The sequence below is a fragment of the Prorops nasuta genome, unplaced genomic scaffold (genome assembly GCF_024137725.1).
Source record: "Prorops nasuta isolate Cenicafe-Biocafe unplaced genomic scaffold, Cenicafe_Pnas_1.2 PNAS00002, whole genome shotgun sequence".
Classification (NCBI taxonomy): Eukaryota; Metazoa; Arthropoda; class Insecta; order Hymenoptera; family Bethylidae; genus Prorops; species Prorops nasuta.
In genome coordinates this window covers 9,448,381-9,472,958 of record NW_027116799.1, presented here as the reverse complement: position 1 = coordinate 9,472,958, position 24,578 = coordinate 9,448,381, and the positions used below count along the sequence as shown (strand labels likewise).

Genomic DNA, 24,578 nt, shown 5'->3' with positions numbered 1-24,578 from the left:
ATAAAGAATATCTTCCGTTTTAAAACACTACGTTAAAATAGAAATTACGTTAATTCGATCAATTGTAAATGACGTTCTAATACAAGGTGGATAATATTGCAAATTTTCAAAAATGTTTAAGAAAAGTTTCACCAAATATTGTACAAATGTTACACTGTCAAATTCTCAAAAGTTTAATAAATTTTTTTCTACTTTAACAAAATAATTAATCTTTCTAAGTAATATAGCCTTTCACGGGAGTTTTCTAATTAAAAAAGATAAATCCTCACACTTACTCGTTTATTTCTGCAAAATCTGAAATGTGTACACCACTCTTTTATTTGTTTCTTCCTTCTTCTCTCTTCGCCTAAATATTGTAATTATCGAAACTTTATGTTTTATCTTCAACTCACTCGCGAGCGCTAATTGTTTTTTACTTCAAAATATCTCTTCCCCATTGAAATAAAGGCATGCTTGAATATCAGATGACATTAGGTGGGAGTAAGTTTTTCGTCCTTCCAATCAGAACTCTCAAAGATAATCAAGTTACTTATAATGTTTTCATGCTTCTCATTCGTTCCTTAGTTTTAAGAGGAGGATACTTTTTCATGGAATGAAATATATGAAAGGATTTTCTCAAGCATTTTCCAGCTTATTTGCTTGCTTTCATATAGAGTTTTTAGCATATAGTTAAAACAGTTAGTGTATTTCATCTTACACGATCAAGGGCATTCCATTATAAAATAATGAGCGATATTGCTATTTGCATGCTTCATGACAAAAAGTATAATATGTATGCTACAAATAGTTGTAAATATACATTAACCTTCCCTCCTAGTGTGCTGGTGACATAGTAACCCGAGTAAAAATCTAAGATCTACTATAAACCTAAATGATTCTATCAAAAGGATAATTTAGAATTATACCAGAAGCTATTTTGTATACAAACCAAATCCTACAAAAGTCTGAAAAGTGTCGGAAAGTGAACAATTCAGCAGTGTTTAGAACTCAATAAGATTTCTAAAGTCCTGCACAATCCTTTTTAAGTCTTCTGGTAGACTTGATAGTGGAAAATCTAGGATTTAGATTCTTTATACGCTAGGCTTTAATAAAACTTTAGATTAATTAAATATTAAGCATATATAACTCAGAATTTTATTATATTTTAAAGTGTACACTGCAAATCATAAGTGTATTGTTCTCATGCACATAAATGCATTCATTTCTTGTAATCATTTCCGATCCACTTTAAGGGGTGTTATTTCTATAATACACTATGAAACGTATAGTTTTACACGTTTTGCAACAAAAAATACTTTCTAACATTAAGGCGAAACCTATACAGTTATACTTACACTGTATCAAATTGTACCTCTCTTTTTACTTTAAATTATTTCAACCTATACGTGTAGATTAATGTACAATGTACATTGTATTGGCATGAAAGGTTTAATAATTTTACAGCATATATATATGTATTTATTTGATTTTTATATGTATATATATAGTCATGACGTACCTTTGGACATCTGTTAATTTTATTTAATTTAATTTAATCCTTCAATCAATCGGACACATCTATTACTTTAAATATATATAGTTATTGTAACGATTTCGAACAGATATTTTGTGGATGTTTTGCTTATGTATAACTAACGCAAGACATTGCGGAGTTTCTTCATTTTAACTTTGATTTCTCTTTCTTATTATTACTAAAAAATAATAAAAATGGTGCGTGAGATTTTATAAAACATCATTTTCTAGTATAAATAAAACAATTACAATAGAAATCAAATTCTACATGTTTTTTAATCAAATATTAATTATTTTCAAATATGCCATATTCTTAAGTAGCATATCTATAATATGTATAATTTTTTACCAGCTACCTGTAACAAAAAATTTGTGCACTATGCGATTATTTTATAGTTATAATAAAGATAAATTTAATGTTTAATCTATATATGTAATATCTTTTTAAAATTTATTTCAAATTTTAGTTGAATCATTGGTCAGAAATATTCCTATAATATATACTATTAAAATCTTTTAATGTCATGTTTGTATAATATACCGTATAATTTATTAATATCAGATGAAATAGTGATGTACGTTTAACAACAACATTTAATATAATTGAATTTCGAAAATATCATTTCAAAAGTTTGGTTGCTAGCCATTTTATACAATTTATCACCGCTATTCCAAATAAACCAATCACAATAATTCACTACCTATAGCGTGGTATTGCTGAAATCCGTGAAATGCTGTCAAAAGTAGTCCGAAAGCACTGAGAGCTTATTATACCAAAACACTATACTTCGTTTCTTGTCTATGAATCACACTTACTATACATATTGCGTGGTGTAGTTAAGGGTCGGTAAATGATGAAAATATTCAAGGCTGGAAACCTCAGAATTTGAAGACTAGAAAGCAGTAATCATCCTAGGTAGACGCCAATTTCATGTGAAGAAGATAAATTATCATATAATTTATCTAGTTTTTCTTCGGAGTGTCTTCATTTCAAGCTCTCGAACAAGAAAACTGCTCTTTTGTCTTCAAATTCTGAGGTTTCCAGCCTTGAATATTTTCATCATTTACCGACCCTAATTCTCGCCAACAAACTATACAGCGTAGTATCTTCCAACATGGCGGACTTGGCAACTCTGTCACGAACAAGCAACATGGCGTCGACCAGTGCTGACACAACAACGAACTTCAACCTTGGATTTTGGGTTGGCAACACTTACATGCATCTAATTTACATATAAGCCATTTAATGTCATCAACTATACCATACAGATGCACACACAGGAAAAAACAATGTATATATGTAATTGACCTCGCATGTATCACTATGTATATTGTATATATATGTATAAGGTCCTAATGACCTCTTGTTCTCTCTTTTGTGTAACTTGGGATCTTATCTTAATCCCACACGTGTGAAGAAGCCTGATTAGGAATTAATAAAGGAAAAACGCTTGGTGAAATATAGTGTTAAATAAATAATTTATTTCAACCACTTAACAATTTCCTACATTCTAACAAGCATCAGCGCCGCCTACCGGCAAGGATTATTTTAGAACCCTGCCATGAGCAATCTCCCGTCCCGTTTCATCTCTGTCCTGACTCGTGAGGACGGATTTTAGGGTGAGATTCACCAAGTCCGGCTTGGGGCTAGCCAGGCTAAACTCATATAGCTCATGTAACGGTAACTATACTACTTTAGTCCGAAAGTATACCATATTAGCCCGGCTAGCCTTCAAACCGGACTTGGTGAATCTCACCCTTACTGTACCGTCGGCTTGTTCATGGATTCTCTGGTTCGGGCACTATACTTTGAACTAGTTTCCCGGGAACTTGGCCGCGATTCGATTGGTTAAATGAAAGAAATCTAGAGTTATACCTGGTTGATGTTGGTGGCTGTCCTGAGACCTTGGCCATGAGCAATCTCCCGTTTCATCTCTGGTCAGCACTCAGCAGTCCTGACTCAAGACTGCTGACAACTACTCTGCTGCCAAGCCAAGTAACGGCCGTATGCATAGTCGTTCCTTAAGGACGTCCTTAGCTAAGGTCTCCTTAACATGCTATAGTTTCGTAAAAATCTAGGGAATTTTAATTCTTCGAAAATGAGTTACTATGGGTGCATTCCAAATAACGCATGAAGCGCATAGAATGTACAGTTTATGTTACATTTATTATAGAATTTAAGTGCTTACTGCGCGCATATGCGTGACTCGGAACGCACCCTATATCTGTTACCCTTTAAATGTCATTTTTAAAATTTTTGAACAGTGAAAGGTAAAGTTTGTGCAATTATTAAATTAAAATGGAAAGAGGCGAGCAATTTACTGAAAACGAAAAAATGTTACTTGCTCAACTAATCGCCAATGAACAGAGCATTGACAATAAGAGAACAGGTGCAACTGACCTAAAAGAGAAGGCTGCAGCTTGGGAAAGGGTAACAGCAAGATTTACCACAGAAATATTGAAACCAAGGAGTACAAAACAGTTGCGAAAGTGCTGGGATAATTTAAAACAAAAGTAGGTGATAGTTTTTGAAAATTTATAGTAAAAAATTGTTTAACAATGATTAGAGTTTCTGAAACTGTATCAATATGTATGGGCACATACGTATATAGTGATCAGAAAGTGTGAAAACATTATAATATCTTGAAAGAGGTAAGAATTTATAAACACTTAGTAAAACTTTGTTGAGGTATAAAAATATTTATATTTAATTTTTATGAAATCTTACTATATTCAGGATATTTAATTGTTCTCACACATTAGGTAAATTTGATATATTTTTGACCTTTGGTAGACTGCAGGAGCTGTAAAGGCCATATAAGTAAATATGTAGAAGTAAATCATTTTTTAAGGTGTGCATACTGCTATAGGGTTTCATTCTTCATTGTTTACTTCTTTTCCAATTCATGAATATTAATTATGAAATAATGACAGGTTAATTTTGTTGTCTCGCCAGAAGCACTTATGGACCAATTAAAACAGGAAGATAAGTAAATAAATACATTGGGAGCTCATGCTACATGAATTCAATGTTTAAATAATAGCTATAATTAGATAAGTATTATTTATCATATGTAAATAAAATAAGAAAACAATATTCTTTGTGATTTACCTTTCGTTTCAGGTATTAGTTCAAACTGTCCAATGCCAAAGGAAACTTGACGAAGAAGAAAAATATCACTGATAGGCAGTTGTCGAATAGTGAATTTTGAGTGTTCCAATTCAACCAATGGTCAAACAATGCAACATTAAGAGATTTAACAAACCATTCGTTAAAAAGGTAGATATTTCTCTAATTAGATGTAGTTGCGTTGAAAATTTGGAGTATTGTTACATATAAGGCATGCGTCATGAATTCCTACCTGTGGATCAATTATCATTATACTTACTGTACAAAGTAAAGCGATAAGATACCAAATAAATTAATTAATTCAATTGAGGTAAAATACTTATTTGTTGTTTAGAGAGTTTCTAATGTCATGCTGCTAACCCAATAATGCACATTGTTTCAGGACTAATTAATCTAAAACACAAATAAAGCTGCATAACTCATTATGGTATAACCTAACTTTGATGAAACTTTGTTGTACTTATCTGAATATTTGTTTTATTTGTTGTAAACTAATTTGGTACTGTAAAAATTATTTATGAACTTCCCTTGACTTCATATAAACTTTATCAAATTCAAATGCTGTGCTGTAGTATGAAGAGGGCTGTAATTTCTCATATTCATGCAACAATTAATAATGTCATGTGAATAATATTATTTTGGCAACAGGAATTCATGACATACACTTTATATATAATAATATTAAAACTTCCAACACAACTACATCTTATTAGAAGAATATTTATCTTATTTATATAGTGACTACTTTGTTCTTTTAACGTTACCTGTATTCACCGCTATTTGAATTGGAGCTCTCATTATTTATTAATCGACTGGTGTCCAGCAGCAAGAGTTGATTTTTTCCTAATTAGTTTCTGCTAGTATAGGATGTTTTAAAGTAATACCTACAATAAAAAGTTAACCACAAAGAATATTGTTTCTTTTTATTTTATATATGTATGTTAAAAAATACTTATCTGATTATTAGCTTTGGTTGACATTTGGTTTTCATCTGGGATGAACTTCAACTCTGTTTGTTGATGCACTTGTTTCAATTAATTGTTATGTACTATTTTTGGAGAAACAGCTCTACCATTATTCATTGATAAATGTTTACTCAATGGGCATCAGTAGACGCATTTAAAAGGCACTTATGATTGGTGCATTTGAATTGACCTACCAATCATATGTATGTACAATGACCGGCATATATGGCATCCCTTGATGCATTTAGGAACCGCATTATAAAGCCCCCCACTAGTGATGTCGATACTGTATCGATATATTGAAATATCGATACTTTTATGTCAATATTTCGATATTTTGTACCGATACTTTGCTCCGCGATATATCGTAATATTAATACTTTTTCGTTTCAATACATGCGGCAAAGTAATTTTAAAAGCTATTTTACTGCATATTTTTTTGCGGGCAATAAAACTCCAAAAAGGTAAGCAATTATGCACAATATTTTAGCATAGTTTTAGCAATTTTGTGCAGAATGGATATTATAAATTTCTTCAGCTGTTGATATAAGCTTTTTTTTCTACAGACATTCCCTTCCCTATACCATCCTATTGGATATACCAGTACGCAATATTTTCCTTTTTACCTTATTTTTCTCATTCCTTGTCATGAAAACTTATTTTTGTTGATATCATTTATTATTTGATATTATTTTATTATAGTGCCAACAAAAAGTAACATTTGGAAATATTTTGTAAAATTAAACACTGGCGGTAAATGCAAAATATGCCAAAAAGAAGTAAAGGGAAGCAATAACACCACAAACATGAGATTCCACTTGGAACGAGCTCATCCCACTTTAAAAATGGGAGTAAATTGTACAAGTGCGAAAAGAAGTGCATTGGTAATATTAATTATGGGACTACACTTATAGTTTATATCATTATAGTCTATTTTTTACTAAAATAAAATAGGTACTCGAAGATGATGACCCATCAAGTAACCCGGATGATCCTGACAGTGCAAATAGTATTGGCACTGCTACTTCCATGTCAACATCTTCTACAACATTATTGTCAGCTTATTATGCATTGGAAGAAACAGAAGGCTCTACAAGTAAACAGCCAAGAATTGATTTAACATTGCGTAATCAAACTTCATTCCAAGGTTAAGTATTTGTTTATTCTGGCTGTATTTTTGGACTCTTATTGTATTGCTTTAGATGTTCATTTACCAGTTGACATTCTATATAATAAAATTAGTCCTTACGATATCAAAATAGCTCAATTTTTTGTCGTTTTGACTTCATTAGAATAAGTTTTATTAATTGGGGTCTTAAAATGTGAAAAATGTTAAATTACAATTTTAAATGGATATAAGTTACTATTTAATAATATCAGTTTAATCTTATTTTAGATGGAGGTAAAAAAGCATTGGAAATAACCAGTAATTTATTGTTCATGATTGCTAAAGATAATATGTCTTTCTCAACGGTGGAAAAGGAAGGTTTTACAACATTTGTAAAAACAATAGCACCTTTGTATAAAATTCCATGCAGAGCAACAATTACTAGATTAATGGAAGAAAAATATCAAGTTTTATCTAGTAATATAAAATCGCTTCTGTCTAATACAAAATATATGTCGTTAACTACTGATATTTGGACAGATCCCCTAAATGTTAAGAGTTTTTTGGGTTTGACAGCTCATTTTATCCATGAAGATAAGCACAAAACTGTGACCATAGGAGTAACAGAACTTTGTGATAGACATAGCTCCAATAATATTCAAATGTGGCTATTAGATGTCACTGAAAAGTGGAAAATTAAACAGGAAAGTGTTGTGACGGTCGTCTGCGATAACGGAGCTAACATAAAAAAGGCTGTCAAGGATGTGTTTGGTGTAAATAAACAGTTGTCTTGTTTTGCACATACTTTAAATTTAATTCCTGCAAAAATCATAGAAAGTGATGATGTGCATGTCATATTTAAGAAAATAAAAGCTATCGTTACATTCTTCAAAAAATCTGTAGCTGCTATGGATAGTTTGAGAGCTGTGTCAAGTTTGAAATTAATACAGTCGATTGATACTCGATGGAACTCTGCACATGACATGATAATTAGATTTATAGAGTTATCAGATAAGATTGCGTCAATTCTTCTAAATTTACCAACAGCTCCAATGATGATAACATCAACAGAATTGCAGACTGCAAAAGAGTTTGTAGACTTATTAAAACCTTTCAAGGATGCAACAAAAATCATTAGTGGAGAATTTTACATGACAGCAAGTAAGTCGTTACCAATAGTGAGTACTTTAAAAGAAACGTTAAGTCAATTAATACCTATTACTGAAGTTGGAAATAAAATGAAGCAATTGTTGTTAGAACAATTTGAATTGAGGTTTCAAAACATTGAAGAAGAAAAAATTTTGGCAATGGCTACAATTCTTGATCCACGGTTTAAATCAATTCATTTCAATAATGAGACAGCATGCTCTAACATTATAAGTGATATAAATATGATATTAAATATTGAAGTTGCAAAAGAAATTGAAAACGTCAATGTGCAAAGTATTAATTTAAATAATACCAGTTTTTGGTCGTATCACGAAGCTTTAATCCATGAAATAAAATCAAAAGAGCGAACTACCTTTAATTCAAGCCAAATGCCTGAAGATTTCAGATTTTACTTAAGCCAGCCTCCTATTGATATTAAGGAATGTCCAATACAATTTTGGAAATCTAATAATTCAAAATTAAGTGAATTAGGACGAAAATATTTGACAGTAGTTGCTTCGTCTGTACCATGTGAACGATTGTTTTCTAAGGCTGGTCGAATTATCACAGAAAGCAGGAATCGTTTAAGCGCAGAACATTTACAACAATTAATATTTTTAGGTTCACTATCTATCCAAGATTGGATGTTTTTGTTGTAATTAAAATATAATTGTCTAAATCACCACTTAATAATTCAGAATCTTTATTTATTGGGTATTTCTGTAGAATAAAAAGAAACAATAAAAGTATTTCTTAATTTTATACAAATTTTCCTTTATTAAATTGCTTGTCACTTATAAATTCATTATTTACAGTTTACTTACAATCAATTAAAATGTATAGACTTCATTACAATAAATATTGTACGTACATACTACATACATAATGGGCGATATTCAAACTATATATGTTACTGTATCGATATATAGAAGTATCGATACTTTTAGTTCGATATATTACCTGTATCAAAATTGTACCTAAAAATACATATCGATACAAAATATCGATACAATTGGATCATATCAGCATCACTACCCCCCACTATCAGTAACCCAAGACGGAAAAGTGCATTTCAGCATACATTTTTTATTAAAAAAGACTTAAAATTTTATTATTCAAAGTTTTTAAATCCAAAATGTATGTTAACTCGCGCTTTTTCGCTTGAGTTATTGATTATGAGTGTTCGTATAATACGGTTCCTAAATGCATCAAGGGACGACATACATGCCGGTCAGTGTATTGGGCCGATGTTTCAGCTGAACACACCCAATGAGAAAACAAGAAAAGAGGGATATTGAGGTCCGCAGCCTGGTTTTCATCCATCTAATATTTTATTTGCTTCCATCAGAAGATATTATACGTTATTGGAATAAATTGATTATTGCTCTGTTCAAAATTGTATTATTCTTTTATATATTACTGGTATTTATAAGACGTTAAATCAATATGTAACAATATTTGATGAAGATATGTATTAAGATAGTCTTCTTGTTTGGAAAATGCAACTTTGTAAATAAAAAAAAACCCATATCTTTTACATTACTACAAAAATGATTCATTTCCTAAATAATATGGTAGGGTTGAGGTATTAATGAACGCCATGAATAAAAACTAATCATTATAGGAAACGAAAATTAAATACGGTAATTCGGCATGAAATGCTTATGACCGGTGGGGGGTCTCCATCCATACCATCTAATGATCCGGTAATGGATTTTATAAGCGATGTAAACCCGAATATGGATTTAGAGGTACATTGTCCTTTTGATAGTACAGCACAATATGAGAAAGAATGTAAGTATATGATCAGTTTTTAGTTTATAATAATTATGAAAGTAGTAGAATTATTTTCAACTGCTTTATTTTTAGTCAATATACAAGCAGGACCATCAAACGATACCGTCGTAATAGACGATAGCGAGAATGAAGATGAAATTTTTTTAAATGATAGAGTGGAAAAAAGAAGGGACGGAACAGTTGATGATGTACATAGCGCAAATACTCAAAATGAGATTTCCAGAAGAAGAACATCGAATGCTGTTAATGTTAAGGTAATTATGTATAATTAATAACACAGAAGTTTATATACCAATTACTGTAATTTGCTACTTTTCCCTTACATATACAATTTTATAGGATTATTTTTTTCCTAACATTTTCTTCAGTTTTCATGTAAAAATAAAACATTATTTAATATTAAATATTTACCATCTAAGAATTCATATTATAGACCAAATTAAACTGCAAAATTTACATTTTAGGATATTAAGGATGAAAAAAAACTTAGAATTCTAAAATTGCAAGAGTCAATTGAACAACAGCGAGAGCTTCATGCAAAGAAAATGAAAATTGCTGAAATTGAGGAGAAAATAGCATTGTTGAAGCTTCTCAGGGAAGAAGAAGCTGTAAAAAATATGTAATATTGTAAAGTCGTTTCAATAAATGTAAAATAGTTCCTTATAAAGAATTGTCAAATAAAATAAAATACAAATCCAATTAAGTATACTGGACAAATTCAATACTGTGCTGGACAAATTTTGCACACGAGTCTTGTCTAATATAAAGGTACGATTTCACTTGTCGCTCGTCGCTAGCGACAAACATAAGATGGTATAGTATATGCATTCCAAGATGGACACCAGCGACAGAATATGCAGTTTATCGCTCCTATGTTTTCACTTGTCGCTTGTCGCTAGCAGCCGACATATTCTGAAGCGGGTTCTGAATGTAGGAACGAAGGAAACGGGTGGTTGTTATTTGGCATCTGGCTGGCGTCCGCTTGTCATCACTTCGTGGTTTTTTGGGTAACGTCATTGTTGTGGTGTACTCCAATTGAATTTTAATTTGAATATATTTCAAAGAAAATTGTGAAATTGATTAAAATAAAATTAAAAGCTTGTAAGGTATGTATATATATTGAATGACTAATTAATAAAGATCATATATTCGAAATATATGTTTTTTCTTAAATCATAACCAAAATATTCCCTTCACTTTCCTTTATCGCATGGGGGATGAAAAGTATATGATTGTTACAAAATTTTCATCTGGAATAAATTAACTTGGCATTCGAAGTTTATATCTATGTATAAATTTTTATTTTACATGTGTGTGTGTCTTGTTTTCTTTACAGAGTATAAATTAAACCAACGGACATGTCTTACGAAGACAAATATATCGTTGGCAAATTCCACAGGTTAATAAGATCATCTATAAGAAATATTTTACATTAGTAAAATTATAGTTATCCATATTTTGATAATTTTATTTGTTAAATGCGTTAACGCTACATCATATATTAAATCTTAATATTATATTGTTTTTTAGCTTCATATTTATAGGCTTTCTCCAAATGTGACAAGTGTATTTTAAACTTACATCCCCCTCCATATCTCAATTTCAAATTTCCTGCTTTAATAACACGAGAGTCGAGGTAACGTTCCGCCCGTTCCGTTCCGTTGTTTACATACGAGTAGCGATGTCGCTGACAAGTTAGATAAATCCAACTTTACTTCGGTGTCGCTAGCGATAGAATATGTAAGGGAAAAGGGTATACTTTGTACCACGTGACCATTTGTCGCTAGCGACGAGCGACAAGTGAAATCGTACCTTAATAAATATAACACACTAAACATTATGACATATACGGGTGGAACGTTAACGCCGCACTTCCTTTAAACGGGTTATTCCTGAGACTTTTCTAAGGAAAACGCCGTTGGCCGTTTTAAAATCTAGCCACTGGTTAAGGAGATATTAAAGATTAAATTTTGTATGCAATTATTGATTTTACATATGATTGCAGTAGTATTGGTATGTACGTGTGGCAAGTACAAGTATCAGAGAGAAGTTGCTGCTATGACGTTTCACTCTCCCCTTTTATTGATTTTTTCGGAATCATTGAGAAGTTGCTGCCGGTTAGCTGTTTTGACTTTTTGTTGATTAGCGAGAAATTTTGAGATTTAATTCGCGTTCTCGCGCAGAAACTAATGCGTACGCGCAATTTACCTACGGAGAATCTTGATTAAATGTTATTGTGTGCGTCCCCATACAATTTAATTTCCGATGCCAAATAATTAATGGGCAAATCGAAATAATGCAAATTAAATTCTATGAGGATTGAACACTTTAAACCAAGACTATGCTCCAGTCAATGAGCGCTCAGTTGTGCATATCTGTCGATTATTGACTGTAGGCGAGAAAAAGAAGCTATAGCCGAATAGTCGCATCGTTGACGGTTAGCCTAATAAATGAAAAGATTGCGTAATCAAATGTTTATTTAGTCTGGAAGATGTTCCTCTAGAAATTCGGCAGAAAATGTGGTTCAAGCATGACGGAGCAGCTCCGCATAACGCGGCCACTGCGAAAGGCGTGCTGCACTGCAAGTTTCCCGGCAAATGGATTGGCACAACTGAGCGCTCATTGACTGGAGCATAGTCTTGGTTTAAAGTGTTCAATCCTCATAGAATTTAATTTGCATTATTTCGATTTGCCTATTAATTATTTGGCATCGGAAATTAAATTGTATGAGGACGCACACAATAACATTTAACCAAGATTCTCCGTAGGTAAATTGCGCGTACGCGTTAGCTTCTGCGCGAGAACGCGAATTAAATCTCAAAATTTCTCGCTAATCAACAAAAAGTCAAAATAGCTAACCGGCAGCAACTTCTCTACGATTCCGAAAAAATCAATAAAAGGGAAGAGTGAAACGTCATAGCAGCAACTTCTCGCTGATACTTGTACTTGCCACACGTACATACCAATACTACTGCAATCATATGTAAAATCAATAATTGCATACAAAATTTAATCTTTAATATCTCCTTAACCAGTGGCTAGATTTTAAAACGGCCAACGGCGTTTTCCTTAGAAAAGTCTCAGGAATAACCCGTTTAAAGGAAGTGCGGCGTTAACGTTCCACCCTGTATAAATTAAGAAAAATGTCTTATAATGAAACCTTGTCTATGTGCAAATCCTATTGTGCTGTTTTCTCTGCTGACTTCATTTAATATTTGGTCATCGTCGCTAAAATCGTCTTCACATTCGATATTTAATCGATATTTAATGATTATATTATAAAGGGTAGCAGTGGCACATATAATAGCGACAGACGTAGATAATTTCGTTCTTAATCCATAGTATAAGCATGGAAATCGACGTTTCCAAACTCCAAATAGCTGTTCAACTATTATCCTTGTTCTTCTATGTGCCGTGTTATATCGAACATCTGCATCCATTACTGGCCTTAGCACAGGTGTTAATAAATAACTCCGGCAAGGATATCCACTATCACCCAATAAAACACCATTTAATAGCCCTTGTTCAAATCTGCAACGAACACCACTTCGATCAAATATAAGTGCATCGTGAGCTGATCCTGGATGCCTGGCGACCAAATCCAAAATTTCCCTGTTAGGCCCACATACCACCTATAAATATAATACACAGTGTAACGAATATATATTGTATAAAGATGTATAAAGATATTAATATAATCAAAATACCTGTACGTTAAGTGAATACCATCCTTTCCGATTTCTAAACACTTCCCCATAATCTTTTCCAGGGTTACTTATGCGAATATGAGTGCAATCGATACATCCTATCACATTTGGAAATCCAGCCATTCCATGAAATTTTATTTTGTTTTCCTCACGTTTTGCATTGTTGAAAAAATTTATATGCTGACCTAAATGGGATGCTAATATTCTGGAAGTACGTGCAACAGTTCTCGAAATGGTGGATTGATTATATTTCCTTAAATCTCCATTAACAACCTTCAATTAAAGAGGAGTGTAAAAATGTAAATTAAGTATATAAGAATGTTATTTTTATATGCAATTAAAAAGTCTACTTAAATTGGACAAAATGTATAAGTTTCTTTATATTCATTGAATGATTTAAAGAATATACCAATCTTTTACAATAATTTTAAACAATCCTTCGAGATCAATATAAGCATTGTAAGAATTCCTAACCTGGAAACTACTTGTGGCATAAAATCGTAAGGTTATTAACAGTTGCATCAGCGGTGTTACTGGCAATCCTCTATTATTCACTTTTTTTAATTGTTCATTTACCATAGGTAATAAAATGTCCATAACTGCTTCTTTCGTAAATCTGTACCTTTTTTGAAAAGGTATATCGTCGTAATATTCTATAGGATTTTCCACGTCACGAATATATCTTCTAGGTGCAGTTATATTTACATTTTCGGCCTCAAATTCATCATCAGAACATTCTGAACTACTTAAAAATTCGTTCTCCATGATTACAATTGTTTATGTAACACCAAAAACTAATTATTTTATTCAATCGGTTTTATTTTCACTTCCAATTGTTTTAATTATACTATAGTCAAATATACCCAAACACCACACAAGTGTTGCCAACGTTGCAGCATGAAATCAGTGTTGCCTTTAAGGAAAGTAACCGCATCCTTAAGGAAGCTTGGGACCTTCCTTAAAGTAAAGAAGCAAAAAATTATATATATATGTCGATTAAAGTATACTAAAGTAGTAGTGAGTAGACTGTAGCATTAAACAACTAACCAATCACAAACAGAGATTTTAATATGGCCGTCGCTATTTCCATTGTGATTGGCTCATTTCTTGCCTAGGGAGTAAGGAGTCCTTAATCTAAGGACGCGTCCTTAACGGCCGTATTCATAGTCGGTCCTTAAGGAGCTCCTTAGATTAAGGACGCCTTATCTAGGGAATTTTTATTTTAGCAAAATGGAGTTTATCCGTAGCTGTCAAATGGCGCGGTTAACCTTCATTTTTGAATCGTAAACAAGAGTAATATTTTCGGAAAACGATTGCGGAAAAGAAGAAAGGATTTTAGTAAATAACAGAGAAGAAAAAACTTTTCAGATGAGTATTAATTAATAACAAAACATGAAAATTATTGTAAATTTTTAAGGAAATATACTTTGTGATTATTTTATTTTTGTTACAGGTGAAATCCTGTTCCTGATGAGTTTCAATTAAGGAAAAAAATACTTATAGATCAATAAATGATAAAGCATTAAATTATAAAGCATTTCTGTGTAGTCCAGTCATTTCAATAATTATGACATAATGTTATAACAGTGAATGTGTAAGCGATTGGTGTATATACAACCAAGTTTTATTGTAAATTAGTAATGATGTACAATATTGTTTTGATTGCTATTATTATAAATTAAAGCTAGTTCAATTAACCTATTATTTATATTTCTACCCTTTTTCCAAATTCTATATACACATAGTACGTAATTACATATTCCCATATTAGTCATATATTCTTTAAATTACTAATAAAATTACCAAAATTTTATATTTGTAGAGCATAACTGTTTGTTGCAATGATTTTTATTATTCGATCAATGTAAGACAAATTGCAAAGGGTTTCTGGAGATGTCTTATTGATCCAACACATCTTTCCACATCTTGTATGACATCTATTTTCCTCGTTAGTCCCTCTTTCTAGTTTTCAACATATACCAATATTTTTGTGCTATTGTTAAATACACTTGGATACGGCTATTCTATTAACTAACAGATTTTATAAATATTAAGATGATTGGTAAACCATTGTTCTATTAAATTTGAAAAATGGACACTTGAATTATTGTGCTTATAATGTTTGGCACCTCTTCCATAGGATATCTTCTCTTTACATTTGAGAGGATGTTGTTCTCCAATACATTTAAATGTACTTCTGAATGCTTTTTGTTTTTAGCTTCAAATAATTATCCAACTTCACATTTGGATATACATCCTCAATATATGATACATATTTTGTTACTCCTATTTGTTTGTGAAATTCATTTGTTCTAAAATCTTAATTTATCTTTTTACTAGATATATATTATATCATTTTCAAAGAATTGATATGCCTTTCTATCAATCCTAACAACATCATAATAGATGTAATGAAATAAGTATTCTATATTCAAAATGGATATCCATGCGTGTAGTTGGAAAACTATTTGAAGCTGAAAACAAGATGAACTCAGCAGTATACAAATACCTTTTAAAGAACTTTATTTTCACAAGTATTGTAAGAACATATCTCGCAGAAAAGATGCCAAATTTTAATAGTATCATTCAAATGTCCATTTTACAAATTAAACAAGATAATGGTTTAGCTATCATTTCAACTATTACAAAAATAATTGCAGATCAGCAGTATTATCAGATCTGTGTGTATGTATAAATGATTAGAAAATTAATGTTATATGTTATAGACCAGAAGAAAATAGTGCAACGGAGCCAAATAAATGTCACACAAGATGTGGAAGGATGTGGTGGATCAATAAAACATTAGCAAAAACCCTATGCAACTCGTCTTACACTGATCGAATAATAAAAATCATTGCAACAAACAGTTATGCTCTACAAATATTAAATTGTGGTAATTTTGTTAGAAATTTAAAGAATATATGGCTAATATGAGAATATGCAATTACATACTATGTGTATATAGAATTTGGAAAAAGGGAAGAAATATAAATAATAGGTTAATTGAACTAGCTTTAATTTATAATAATAGCAATCAAAACATTATCGTACATCGTTACTAATTTACAATAAAACTTGGTTGTATATACACCAATCGCTTACACATTCACTGTTATAACATTATGTCATAATTATTGAAATGACTGGACTACACAGAAATGCTTTATAATTTGATGCTTTATCATTTATTGATCTATAAGTATTTTTTTCCTTAATTGAAACTCATCAGGAACAGGATTTCACCTGTAACAAAAATAAAATAATCACAAAGTATATTTCCTTAAAAATTTACAATAATTTTTATGTTTTGATATTAATTAATACTCATCTGATATATTTTTCTTTCTCTGTTATTTATTAAAATCCTTCCTTCTTTTCTGCAATCGTTTTCTGAAAATATTATTTTTGTTTACGTTTCGAAAATAAAGGTTAACGGCACCATTTGACAGCTGTCAGCTATGACACACACTGTATAAAAGCAATATACTATAGCAAATTATGCCTATGTACCTATGCAGCCAACCATACGGCATAAAAGTTGTAAATAAAGGAATCTCATCCTCAAGGAAGCCTCAGACCTTCCTTAAAATAAGGAAGCAAAAAATCATATATATATGTAATTAAAGTATACTAAAGTAGTATTGAGCAGACTGTAGCATAAAACAATCAACCAATCACAATGAGAGATTTCAATATAGTCATCTCTATTCCCATTGTGATTGGCTCATTCCTTGCCTAGTGAATAAGGCGTCCTTAATCTAAGGGCCAATGTAAGATGGAAAGCAGCATTCCCAACAAAAAAAAAATTAACCTGAAAAAGGTCAATTTGCGTTGGCAGCCGTGCGAAGTAGCTACACTACAAGTTCTGTTTGCTGATTACGGCTGACTTGTACGATTAAGTAGTATAAGGTTTAGGTAAACACAAATTTGACAGGTCAGCTCGATGGTTATGTTCAAATTTATTTCAGATAAGTATAAATTAATCTTTATGTATAAAATGCATTGACGCGCGATACTTTGTGAGAAATATTATTGTTTACAGGTATTTAAATTGATTCTGTTTCGTGGGCAAAGGCAATTTCGGAAGTTAAAACCTAAATAAAGATTTGATCACCAGGAAATAAGATACAAGCTCACAGACATATACTGTCTGGGATGGCAAAGATTCATCTTTCAGGGCTGTTTTAATGGATATACCATAAAAGTATTTATCCCTATCAATGAAATTACCACTAGTAGACTTTATTCTCTGCTCTGTTAATCTATAGAGATGCAAAACCAACAATGTACACATAATTATATTGGCACTTTAAATTCTTTCAGGTTAGTTTTAAATTAATAGCAGGCTTAAAAAACATGACTTTCATGGTTAATAATGTCGATCTTCATTATGTTACTGTAATTCAGAAAACTGTGTTGCTTCCGCCTTAATACCAAATTTATCACTATGATGTAGGAAACGTACAGACCACTTAGCTCTTGTAACTTGGAACTGCGGATAGTAGTCTTTTGATAGCTTGTGATCCAAAGATCATCCTTGGCCCATTTTACACAGAATATGGATGGCAGTATCTCCTATTCCAAGAATGAGGTTTGCGTAAAGTGTCTGTGATGCAAAGACGATGGAAAAACTGTTTTGACTGTGGATTCTCATCGTAAAACTTATCATATCCTTGAATTTAAATAACTTCTGAAAATATGACCACATCATCCTTTAAAATTTGTTTCTTTGACAAATTAGTCAATTTTCATTAATTTTACAGATTTCAAGACCAGCTGATAATGTGGTTCAACGTTACTGAAGCTGTTAGGCTCACGCTATTAAATGCAGCGGTTCAAGTCATTCACCTATGGAATCTACAAAAGTACTGTCTGGTAAGAAGTATTTTTTGCAAGATGTGACTTAAGGACACTTCGAAATTCACTGCTGCTTTGGGAACATCGATAAAGATTTCGTCACTTCTGGTAGCGAAGGTATAACTCGCTTTAGGATCGTTTTAATTAATTAATGTAGACACATAAATTAATCTACATTCTTTATGATTTCTTTCTTAAATCTTTGTCTTTTTAGGTCATAATGTGTATGTGTTGCACATTAAGATACAACTGCCAGCAACAGCTTTAACAGGATACAGTAGAACTGTAAATTGTGTTGAATGGAATCCTGTATAATATCAAACGACGACAACACTGTCAGATGACGGAACAGTTAGAAGTAATAAATTACTATATGATAATAAAATAGCGTGGGAAAAGCTATATTTTATATTATTTGCTTTGATAGAGCCTACCACTGATAAATTCATTGATTACGTTTTCCAAAATGTAGCACATATTACATGTCTGATAAGTTTCTGGATAGAGTAAAATAATATAGTCAAATTCAACCAGATATACGAATAGACTGTCGTACAAGAAATCTCAAGTCTCATATATTAGTAACTATATAAACATATAATAACAATTATGAATATACATTTAACGATATTGTATTTAATAGAGATATTATAGAAAATATACTTTTCTTATCGCATATCAAACTAAACGATTATATTTATTGTAGATAAAAATGCGTTAAAGTTCTTTATGAAACATTTGGTTTTTAAGCTTTTAAACAGTTAATATAATTATTTCTTATTCAGCGCAGACATGATAATAAATATTTGTAAATAAAAATATTTTCATCTCAATATGAAAAATGATTATAAGGGGAAGAAAAAATTATACAAGGTATTTTAAAGAATTTTTGCTTGTTTTTAAGTTTAATTAAATCATAGTAATTCTTTATATAATTTATATTACAGAATAGACTGATACGGTTATTTCTTTATATATAAAATGTAGGTTATTAAAATTTTTTATAATTATAACAATTGTAGTGTCAACATCAACTATATTGAAATTCTGTTATGTTATAATCTGAAATAATAATACTAATTAAAATAGATATACATTTATATCAGTATAGTTTTCTGTAATGTTAATAATTACCTCTCTCTATTCAGTCTTTTCAATTTTTCTTCCGCCTCTTTAATTTGTAACTGGGCTTGTACCATTTGGATTTTTAATAATTTTATTTTGTTTTCTTCTTTTTCTATTTTCTTTTCTAAATATTTATTATACAATTCTGACTGGGGTGTTTTCCTATTATTGGCGAAAGTTGCGTTTTCCCGAATTTGGCGAAGGGGTTCGCTTATTTTTTTTTTTAACAGTCCTGTACCTTCTGCACTGCCCCACGAAGCTATTTCGCTATTCTCTATTAAAGTCTGCAATAAACAAAAAACTAAATATAATCATATATATTATTATGCGAATATATATGTATGTATAATATAACTATATATACATACAGCAAAAACATCGTCAGGATCATCTATCCTTTCCTCTTCTATTGCTGATTCCATCAATAATTTACCGACATTGCTGGTTGATGTGGACGGTAGAGTATCGCTGTCGTTTTGATGTTTAAGGGTTACACCCATGGCAGATTTTCCAATAAGCGATGTAATTTTCTCCAAAAAGGGATCATACACTGGAGCTACTGATTTTCCACCGCCTAAAAAAAAAAAAAATTGAATGTTAAAAATTAAATTCATTACTTTTAATAAAGAAACATAATACCTGTTTTATAGAGTTCACTCCTTGTAGCAGCTTTATATTTTCTTGCTTGTAGCTTCATATGGGTCCAGCTGGATTTAGGACATATTTTTTCCCATTGCCCACCTATCTTTTCTTTCACCTCAGCCCGAATTTTTTGCCAGGCTTTTTCTTTCTGGGCTAATGTATTGCCATTTGTCATTTTATTTTCAATAATTTTGAAATATTTTTCAATTATTGACAAAAATTTTTCCTTGTTTTCGCTTGAATTACTCATCTGAGGAGGAAATGTATATTATTTAAAAGTAATATGGAGATAAATATTTTAAAATATTTGCATTTTTGCGATTGTGTACTTACTTTTAATGGATAACAAATTAACAATGTTTAAACCAGCACGTAGCGTACTTGATCGTCTCCTCTTTCTTCTTTTGATTTATTTATAAATTGAAGGTAGTTGTTATAACAGGAACAAATTAATATGCGTTGCTATAGAGTTTTCACAATAACAGATTTATTTTATGACAGTGAACAATAACTGTATTGTGGCAGAAATGAATGCAAATGGTCGAAATGTTGCCAATGCACGTAATCGAAACATTTTTCGAAGATGCAACTACTTCGTATTATTAAATGATAGAGAATTCCAAAGTCGTTTTCGTTTGACAAAAATACAGTTTCAAGAAGTTTTGCAACAAATTGAGCCTGCTATCCGTCAAAGAAAAATGTACGTAAAACAAATAAATTGAAAATGATATATATGAATGAAATTGTTATAAAACAAATTAAATTGAATTGTTAAACAATGATCATAATATATATTTAGTAGACTATAATGGAGACGATTAATATTTATTCCTAATAACCCAAAATGTTTAAATTTTCATTTTCAGGAAGAGTGAAATTCCACCGGTTATCCAATTGTTAGTAGCCATTAGGTTTTATGCGACAGGATGCTTTCTGCAAGTGGCAGCTGATTTTTGTAATATTAGTACAAAATCTGCGCAAATAATAGTGCATAGAGTATCAGCTGCAATTGCTAATCTATTTCATCTTTATGTATCATTACCACGAACAGATGAAGACATGATACAAACTGCCAAAGATAATTTCTTAATATCAGGAATGATAAGAATTATAGGTGCAATCGACTGTGTCCATGTACGCATAAGATCATATGGTAAGATTTTAGCATACATATTAATTGAAGCGCTTTTTGTCTTCAGTGCATTTTTTGCCTGGTTTGAACTAGCGGAATTACTTGTAACAATTTTTTTTAAGATGGTCTGATCATCAAAAGCCGTCTGTATTTTTTTAATTATAGCTAAGGCAAGTCTCGTTTTCCAAACGAGATTCGATCAATGGCTGACAAATATTTTGCAATCTGAAATTGCTTTTCAAATTCAGTGAACAAATTCATTATATGCACATACATATATAGATATTGTTTAAAAAAAATGTTTACAATACATTATTTGTTGTTAAATGAGTCTACTTTTGTATATGATTTATAGGAGGCGAGGATGCAGAGCTTTGGAGAAACCGAAAAGGATTTTTTAGTATAAACGTTCAATGCGTGGTGAACAGCCATCTGGAGATAATGGATCTTGTCGCAAGATGGCCAGGCTCTGCACATGATTCTACTATTTTTAATAATAGTAGACTCAAACACCGTTTTGAAAATTTTGAATGCGGAAATGGTTTGTTAGTGGGAGACCGTGGTTACCGTAACGAGCGGTACTTGATGACCCCACTCGCTAATCCGCACACACCGGCAGAAGTTCTTTTTAATGAAGCCCACATTAGGACCCGCTGCATGGTAAGCAATATAAATATATTCAATGTAATGCAGCTTCAGTTTTTAAGTTAAAAATGGAGTAAACAAATAGTATGGAAACCTCTGTATATCTATACTGGCACCTTATACAAGGTGAGGCACTTAAGCCGCCCCAGAGCGTAAATACAAAAAGACGCGTATCTCTGTAACTATAAAAAATATCCAATTTTTGCATAGCACCTTTTCGAAACTTCCTGTTATTTGCTTTCAGAAAGGTCATATGCGAAAATTGAATATCTCTTATAGTTAAAGAGAAACGCGTCTTTTTGTATTTACACTCCGGGGCGGCTATATATATTTAAAGTTTTTATTTTATATTTCAGGTGGAAAGATGTTTCGGCATTTGGGGACGTACATTTGCTGTTCTTACTATTGGTTCACGATTTTTAACCCCAGAAAGAACAATAAATGTAATTTTATCCACTGCAGTTTTATTTAATATTATAAGGCGTGACAAAAAAGTTACGCGAGGCGGATTACAAAATTATCTACAAATACCGGAGGTATTTTCATCGCCCACAAATGATGACCGCCACTTTTTAATTAATAATTATTTTTATAGGTTTGTATTAGTTTCATCCTTATAATATATATATATATATATATATACATACAGGCAGCTTAATTATTTAGTAAAATAGGTTGAAACAACTACATCAAGATGAGAATAAATTTAATCTGAAATATTTATTATTCTCAAACTAGTTATACCTAAGTTATTTTAAGTAATAATTATATAAAAAATTATTTTATAATAGTTTAAAATACATTTTTTTTCCAGATTAATATAAGAAAAATCCCGAAAAGGATTTACGTGCTATACGCAAAAGAAAATGAAGGGATATCAAATTACAAATATTTATTATCATGTCTGCGCTGAATAAGAAATAATTATATTAACTGTTTAAAAGCTTAAAAACCAAATTTTTCATAAAGAACTTTAACGCATTTTTATCTACAATAAATATAATCGTTTAGTTTGATATGCGATAAGAAAAGTATATTTTCTATAATATCTCTATTAAATACAATATCGTTAAATGTATATTCATAATTGTTATTATATGTTTATATAGTTACTAATATATGAGACTTGAGATTTCTTATACGACAGTCTATTCGTATATCTGGTTGAATTTAACTATATTATTTTACTCTATCCAGAAACTTATCAGACATGTAATATGTGCTACATTTTGGAAAACGTAATCAATGAATTTATCAGTGGTAGGCTCTATCAAAGCAAATAATATAAAATATAGCTTTTCCCACGCTATTTTATTATCATATAGTAATTTATTACTTCTAACTGTTCCGTCATCTGACAGTGTTGTCGTCGTTTGATATTATACAGGATTCCATTCAACACAATTTACAGTTCTACTGTATCCTGTTAAAGCTGTTGCTGGCAGTTGTATCTTAATGTGCAACACATACACATTATGACCTAAAAAGACAAAGATTTAAGAAAGAAATCATAAAGAATGTAGATTAATTTATGTGTCTACATTAATTAATTAAAGCGATCCTAAAGCGAGTTATACCTTCGCTACCAGAAGTGACGAAATCTTTATCGATGTTCCCAAAGCAGCAGTGAATTTCGAAGTGTCCTTAAGTCACATCTTGCAAAAAATACTTCTTACCAGACAGTACTTTTGTAGATTCCATAGGTGAATGACTTGAATCGCTGCATTTAATAGCGTGAGCCTAACAGCTTCAGTAACGTTGAACCACATTATCAGCTGGTCTTGAAATCTGTAAAATTAATGAAAATTGACTAATTTGTCAAAGAAACAAATTTTAAAGGATGATGTGGTCATATTTTCAGAAGTTATTTAAATTCAAGGATATGATAAGTTTTACGATGAGAATCCACAGTCAAAACAGTTTTTCCATCGTCTTTGCATCACAGACACTTTACGCAAACATCATTCTTGGAATAGGAGATACTGCCATCCATATTCTGTGTAAAATGGGCCAAGGATGATCTTTGGATCACAAGCTATCAAAAGACTACTATCCGCAGTTCCAAGTTACAAGAGCTAAGTGGTCTGTACGTTTCCTACATCATAGTGATAAATTTGGTATTAAGGCGGAAGCAACACAGTTTTCTGAATTACAGGAACATAATGAAGATCGACATTATAAACCATGAAAGTCATGTTTTTTAAGCCTGCTATTAATTTAAAACTAACCTGAAAGAATTTAAAGTGCCAATATAATTATGTGTACATTGTTGGTTTTGCATCTCTATAGATTAACAGAGCAGAGAATAAAGTCTACTAGTGGTAATTTCATTGATAGGGATAAATACTTTTATGGTATATCCATTAAAACAGCCCTGAAAGATGAATCTTTGCCATCCCAGACAGTATATGTCTGTGAGCTTGTATCTTATTTCCTGGTGATCAAATCTTTATTTAGGTTTTAACTTCCGAAATTGCCTTTGCCCACGAAACAGAATCAATTTAAATACCTGTAAACAATAATATTTCTCACAAAGTATCGCGCGTCAATGCATTTTATACATAAAGGTTAATTTATACTTATCTGAAATAAATTTGAACAGAACCATCGAGCTGACCTGTCAAATTTGTGTTTACCTAAACCTTATACTACTTAATCGTACAAGTCAGCCGTAATCAGCAAACAGAACTTGCAGTGTAGCTATTTCGCAGGGCTGCCAACGCAAATTGACCTTTTTCAGGTTAATTTTTTTTTTGTTGGGAATGCTGCTTTCCATCTTACATTGGCCCTAAGGAGCTCCTTAAGGACC

The 24,578-nt window shown here is 31.3% G+C and overlaps 4 protein-coding genes and 2 long non-coding RNA genes across 9 annotated transcripts; 3 read left to right on the top strand and 3 right to left on the bottom strand.

Annotated features, from left to right (window-relative positions):
- Window positions 1–5,938: 5,938 nt before the first annotated feature.
- On the top strand, window positions 5,939–8,604 carry LOC136777745 (E3 SUMO-protein ligase ZBED1-like). The gene is made up of 4 exons (XM_066734278.1): window positions 5,939–6,071; window positions 6,310–6,491; window positions 6,562–6,754; window positions 7,004–8,604. The coding sequence occupies exons 2-4, from the start codon at window positions 6,414–6,416 to the stop codon at window positions 8,521–8,523; spliced, it is 1,791 nt and encodes a 596-aa protein (XP_066590375.1). The 5' UTR covers window positions 5,939–6,071; window positions 6,310–6,413; the 3' UTR covers window positions 8,524–8,604.
- A 1,363-nt stretch (window positions 8,605–9,967) lies between these two features.
- LOC136776627 (putative nuclease HARBI1) lies at window positions 9,968–14,205 on the bottom strand. Of its 2 annotated transcripts, XR_010823112.1 has the most exons (5): window positions 13,843–14,205; window positions 13,369–13,641; window positions 12,822–13,293; window positions 11,243–11,473; window positions 9,968–11,074 (listed from the first exon to the last, which is right to left on the bottom strand). XR_010823112.1 is itself a non-coding variant. In XM_066732312.1 (4 exons), the coding sequence occupies exons 1-4, from the start codon at window positions 14,131–14,133 to the stop codon at window positions 11,445–11,447; spliced, it is 1,065 nt and encodes a 354-aa protein (XP_066588409.1). In that variant the 5' UTR covers window positions 14,134–14,205; the 3' UTR covers window positions 9,968–11,444. The 2 variants fall into 2 exon arrangements, 1 of the variants encoding a protein (XP_066588409.1); XM_066732312.1 differs by having other exon boundaries at window positions 9,968–11,473.
- Window positions 14,206–17,243: 3,038 nt separating this feature from the next.
- On the top strand, window positions 17,244–18,997 carry LOC136778594 (uncharacterized). Of its 2 annotated transcripts, none has more exons than XR_010823466.1 (3): window positions 17,244–17,691; window positions 17,776–18,342; window positions 18,440–18,997. It is a non-coding gene; the product is annotated as an uncharacterized lncRNA (long non-coding RNA). The 2 variants fall into 2 exon arrangements; XR_010823465.1 differs by having other exon boundaries at window positions 17,248–17,691; window positions 17,825–18,342.
- A 182-nt stretch (window positions 18,998–19,179) lies between these two features.
- On the bottom strand, window positions 19,180–20,167 carry LOC136780740 (uncharacterized). The gene is made up of 4 exons (XM_066739296.1): window positions 19,990–20,167; window positions 19,719–19,924; window positions 19,360–19,634; window positions 19,180–19,287 (listed from the first exon to the last, which is right to left on the bottom strand). The coding sequence occupies exons 1-4, from the start codon at window positions 20,165–20,167 to the stop codon at window positions 19,281–19,283; spliced, it is 666 nt and encodes a 221-aa protein (XP_066595393.1). The 3' UTR covers window positions 19,180–19,280.
- Window positions 20,168–20,519: 352 nt separating this feature from the next.
- Window positions 20,520–22,192, top strand: LOC136780730 (putative nuclease HARBI1). The gene is made up of 4 exons (XM_066739288.1): window positions 20,520–20,692; window positions 20,859–21,145; window positions 21,480–21,702; window positions 22,126–22,192. Exons 1-4 carry the CDS (start codon window positions 20,520–20,522, stop codon window positions 22,190–22,192), a joined length of 750 nt encoding a protein of 249 aa, XP_066595385.1.
- Window positions 22,193–22,752: 560 nt separating this feature from the next.
- On the bottom strand, window positions 22,753–24,313 carry LOC136778533 (uncharacterized). Of its 2 annotated transcripts, none has more exons than XR_010823445.1 (3): window positions 23,998–24,313; window positions 23,347–23,913; window positions 22,753–23,249 (listed from the first exon to the last, which is right to left on the bottom strand). It is a non-coding gene; the product is annotated as an uncharacterized lncRNA (long non-coding RNA). The 2 variants fall into 2 exon arrangements; XR_010823443.1 differs by having other exon boundaries at window positions 23,347–23,864.
- Between the last annotated feature and the right edge of the window lie 265 nt (window positions 24,314–24,578).

Bases quoted from the DNA above. Each gene is read 5' to 3' on its own strand.
- LOC136780730 (XM_066739288.1), top strand. From the start codon at position 20,520: ATGAATGCAAATGGTCGAAATGTTGCCAATGCACGTAATCGAAACATT. The intron at 20,693-20,858 runs GTACGTAAAACA...TTTCATTTTCAG, and splicing joins GCTATCCGTCAAAGAAAAAT to GAAGAGTGAAATTCCACCGG. The intron at 21,146-21,479 runs GTAAGATTTTAG...TATGATTTATAG, and splicing joins TGTACGCATAAGATCATATG to GAGGCGAGGATGCAGAGCTT.
- LOC136776627 (XM_066732312.1), bottom strand. From the start codon at position 14,133: ATGGAGAACGAATTTTTAAGTAGTTCAGAATGTTCTGATGATGAATTT. The intron at 13,642-13,842 runs GTTAGGAATTCT...CTTTAATTGAAG, and splicing joins ATGCCACAAGTAGTTTCCAG to GTTGTTAATGGAGATTTAAG. The intron at 13,294-13,368 runs GTATTTTGATTA...TTATATTTATAG, and splicing joins GGTATTCACTTAACGTACAG to GTGGTATGTGGGCCTAACAG.
- LOC136780740 (XM_066739296.1), bottom strand. From the start codon at position 20,167: ATGACAAATGGCAATACATTAGCCCAGAAAGAAAAAGCCTGGCAAAAA. The intron at 19,925-19,989 runs GTATTATGTTTC...TTTTTTTTTTAG, and splicing joins GAGTGAACTCTATAAAACAG to GCGGTGGAAAATCAGTAGCT. The intron at 19,635-19,718 runs GTATGTATATAT...TGTTTATTGCAG, and splicing joins ATCCTGACGATGTTTTTGCT to ACTTTAATAGAGAATAGCGA.
- LOC136777745 (XM_066734278.1), top strand. From the start codon at position 6,414: ATGAGATTCCACTTGGAACGAGCTCATCCCACTTTAAAAATGGGAGTA. The intron at 6,492-6,561 runs GTAATATTAATT...AAAATAAAATAG, and splicing joins GTGCGAAAAGAAGTGCATTG to GTACTCGAAGATGATGACCC. The intron at 6,755-7,003 runs GTTAAGTATTTG...ATCTTATTTTAG, and splicing joins TAATCAAACTTCATTCCAAG to ATGGAGGTAAAAAAGCATTG.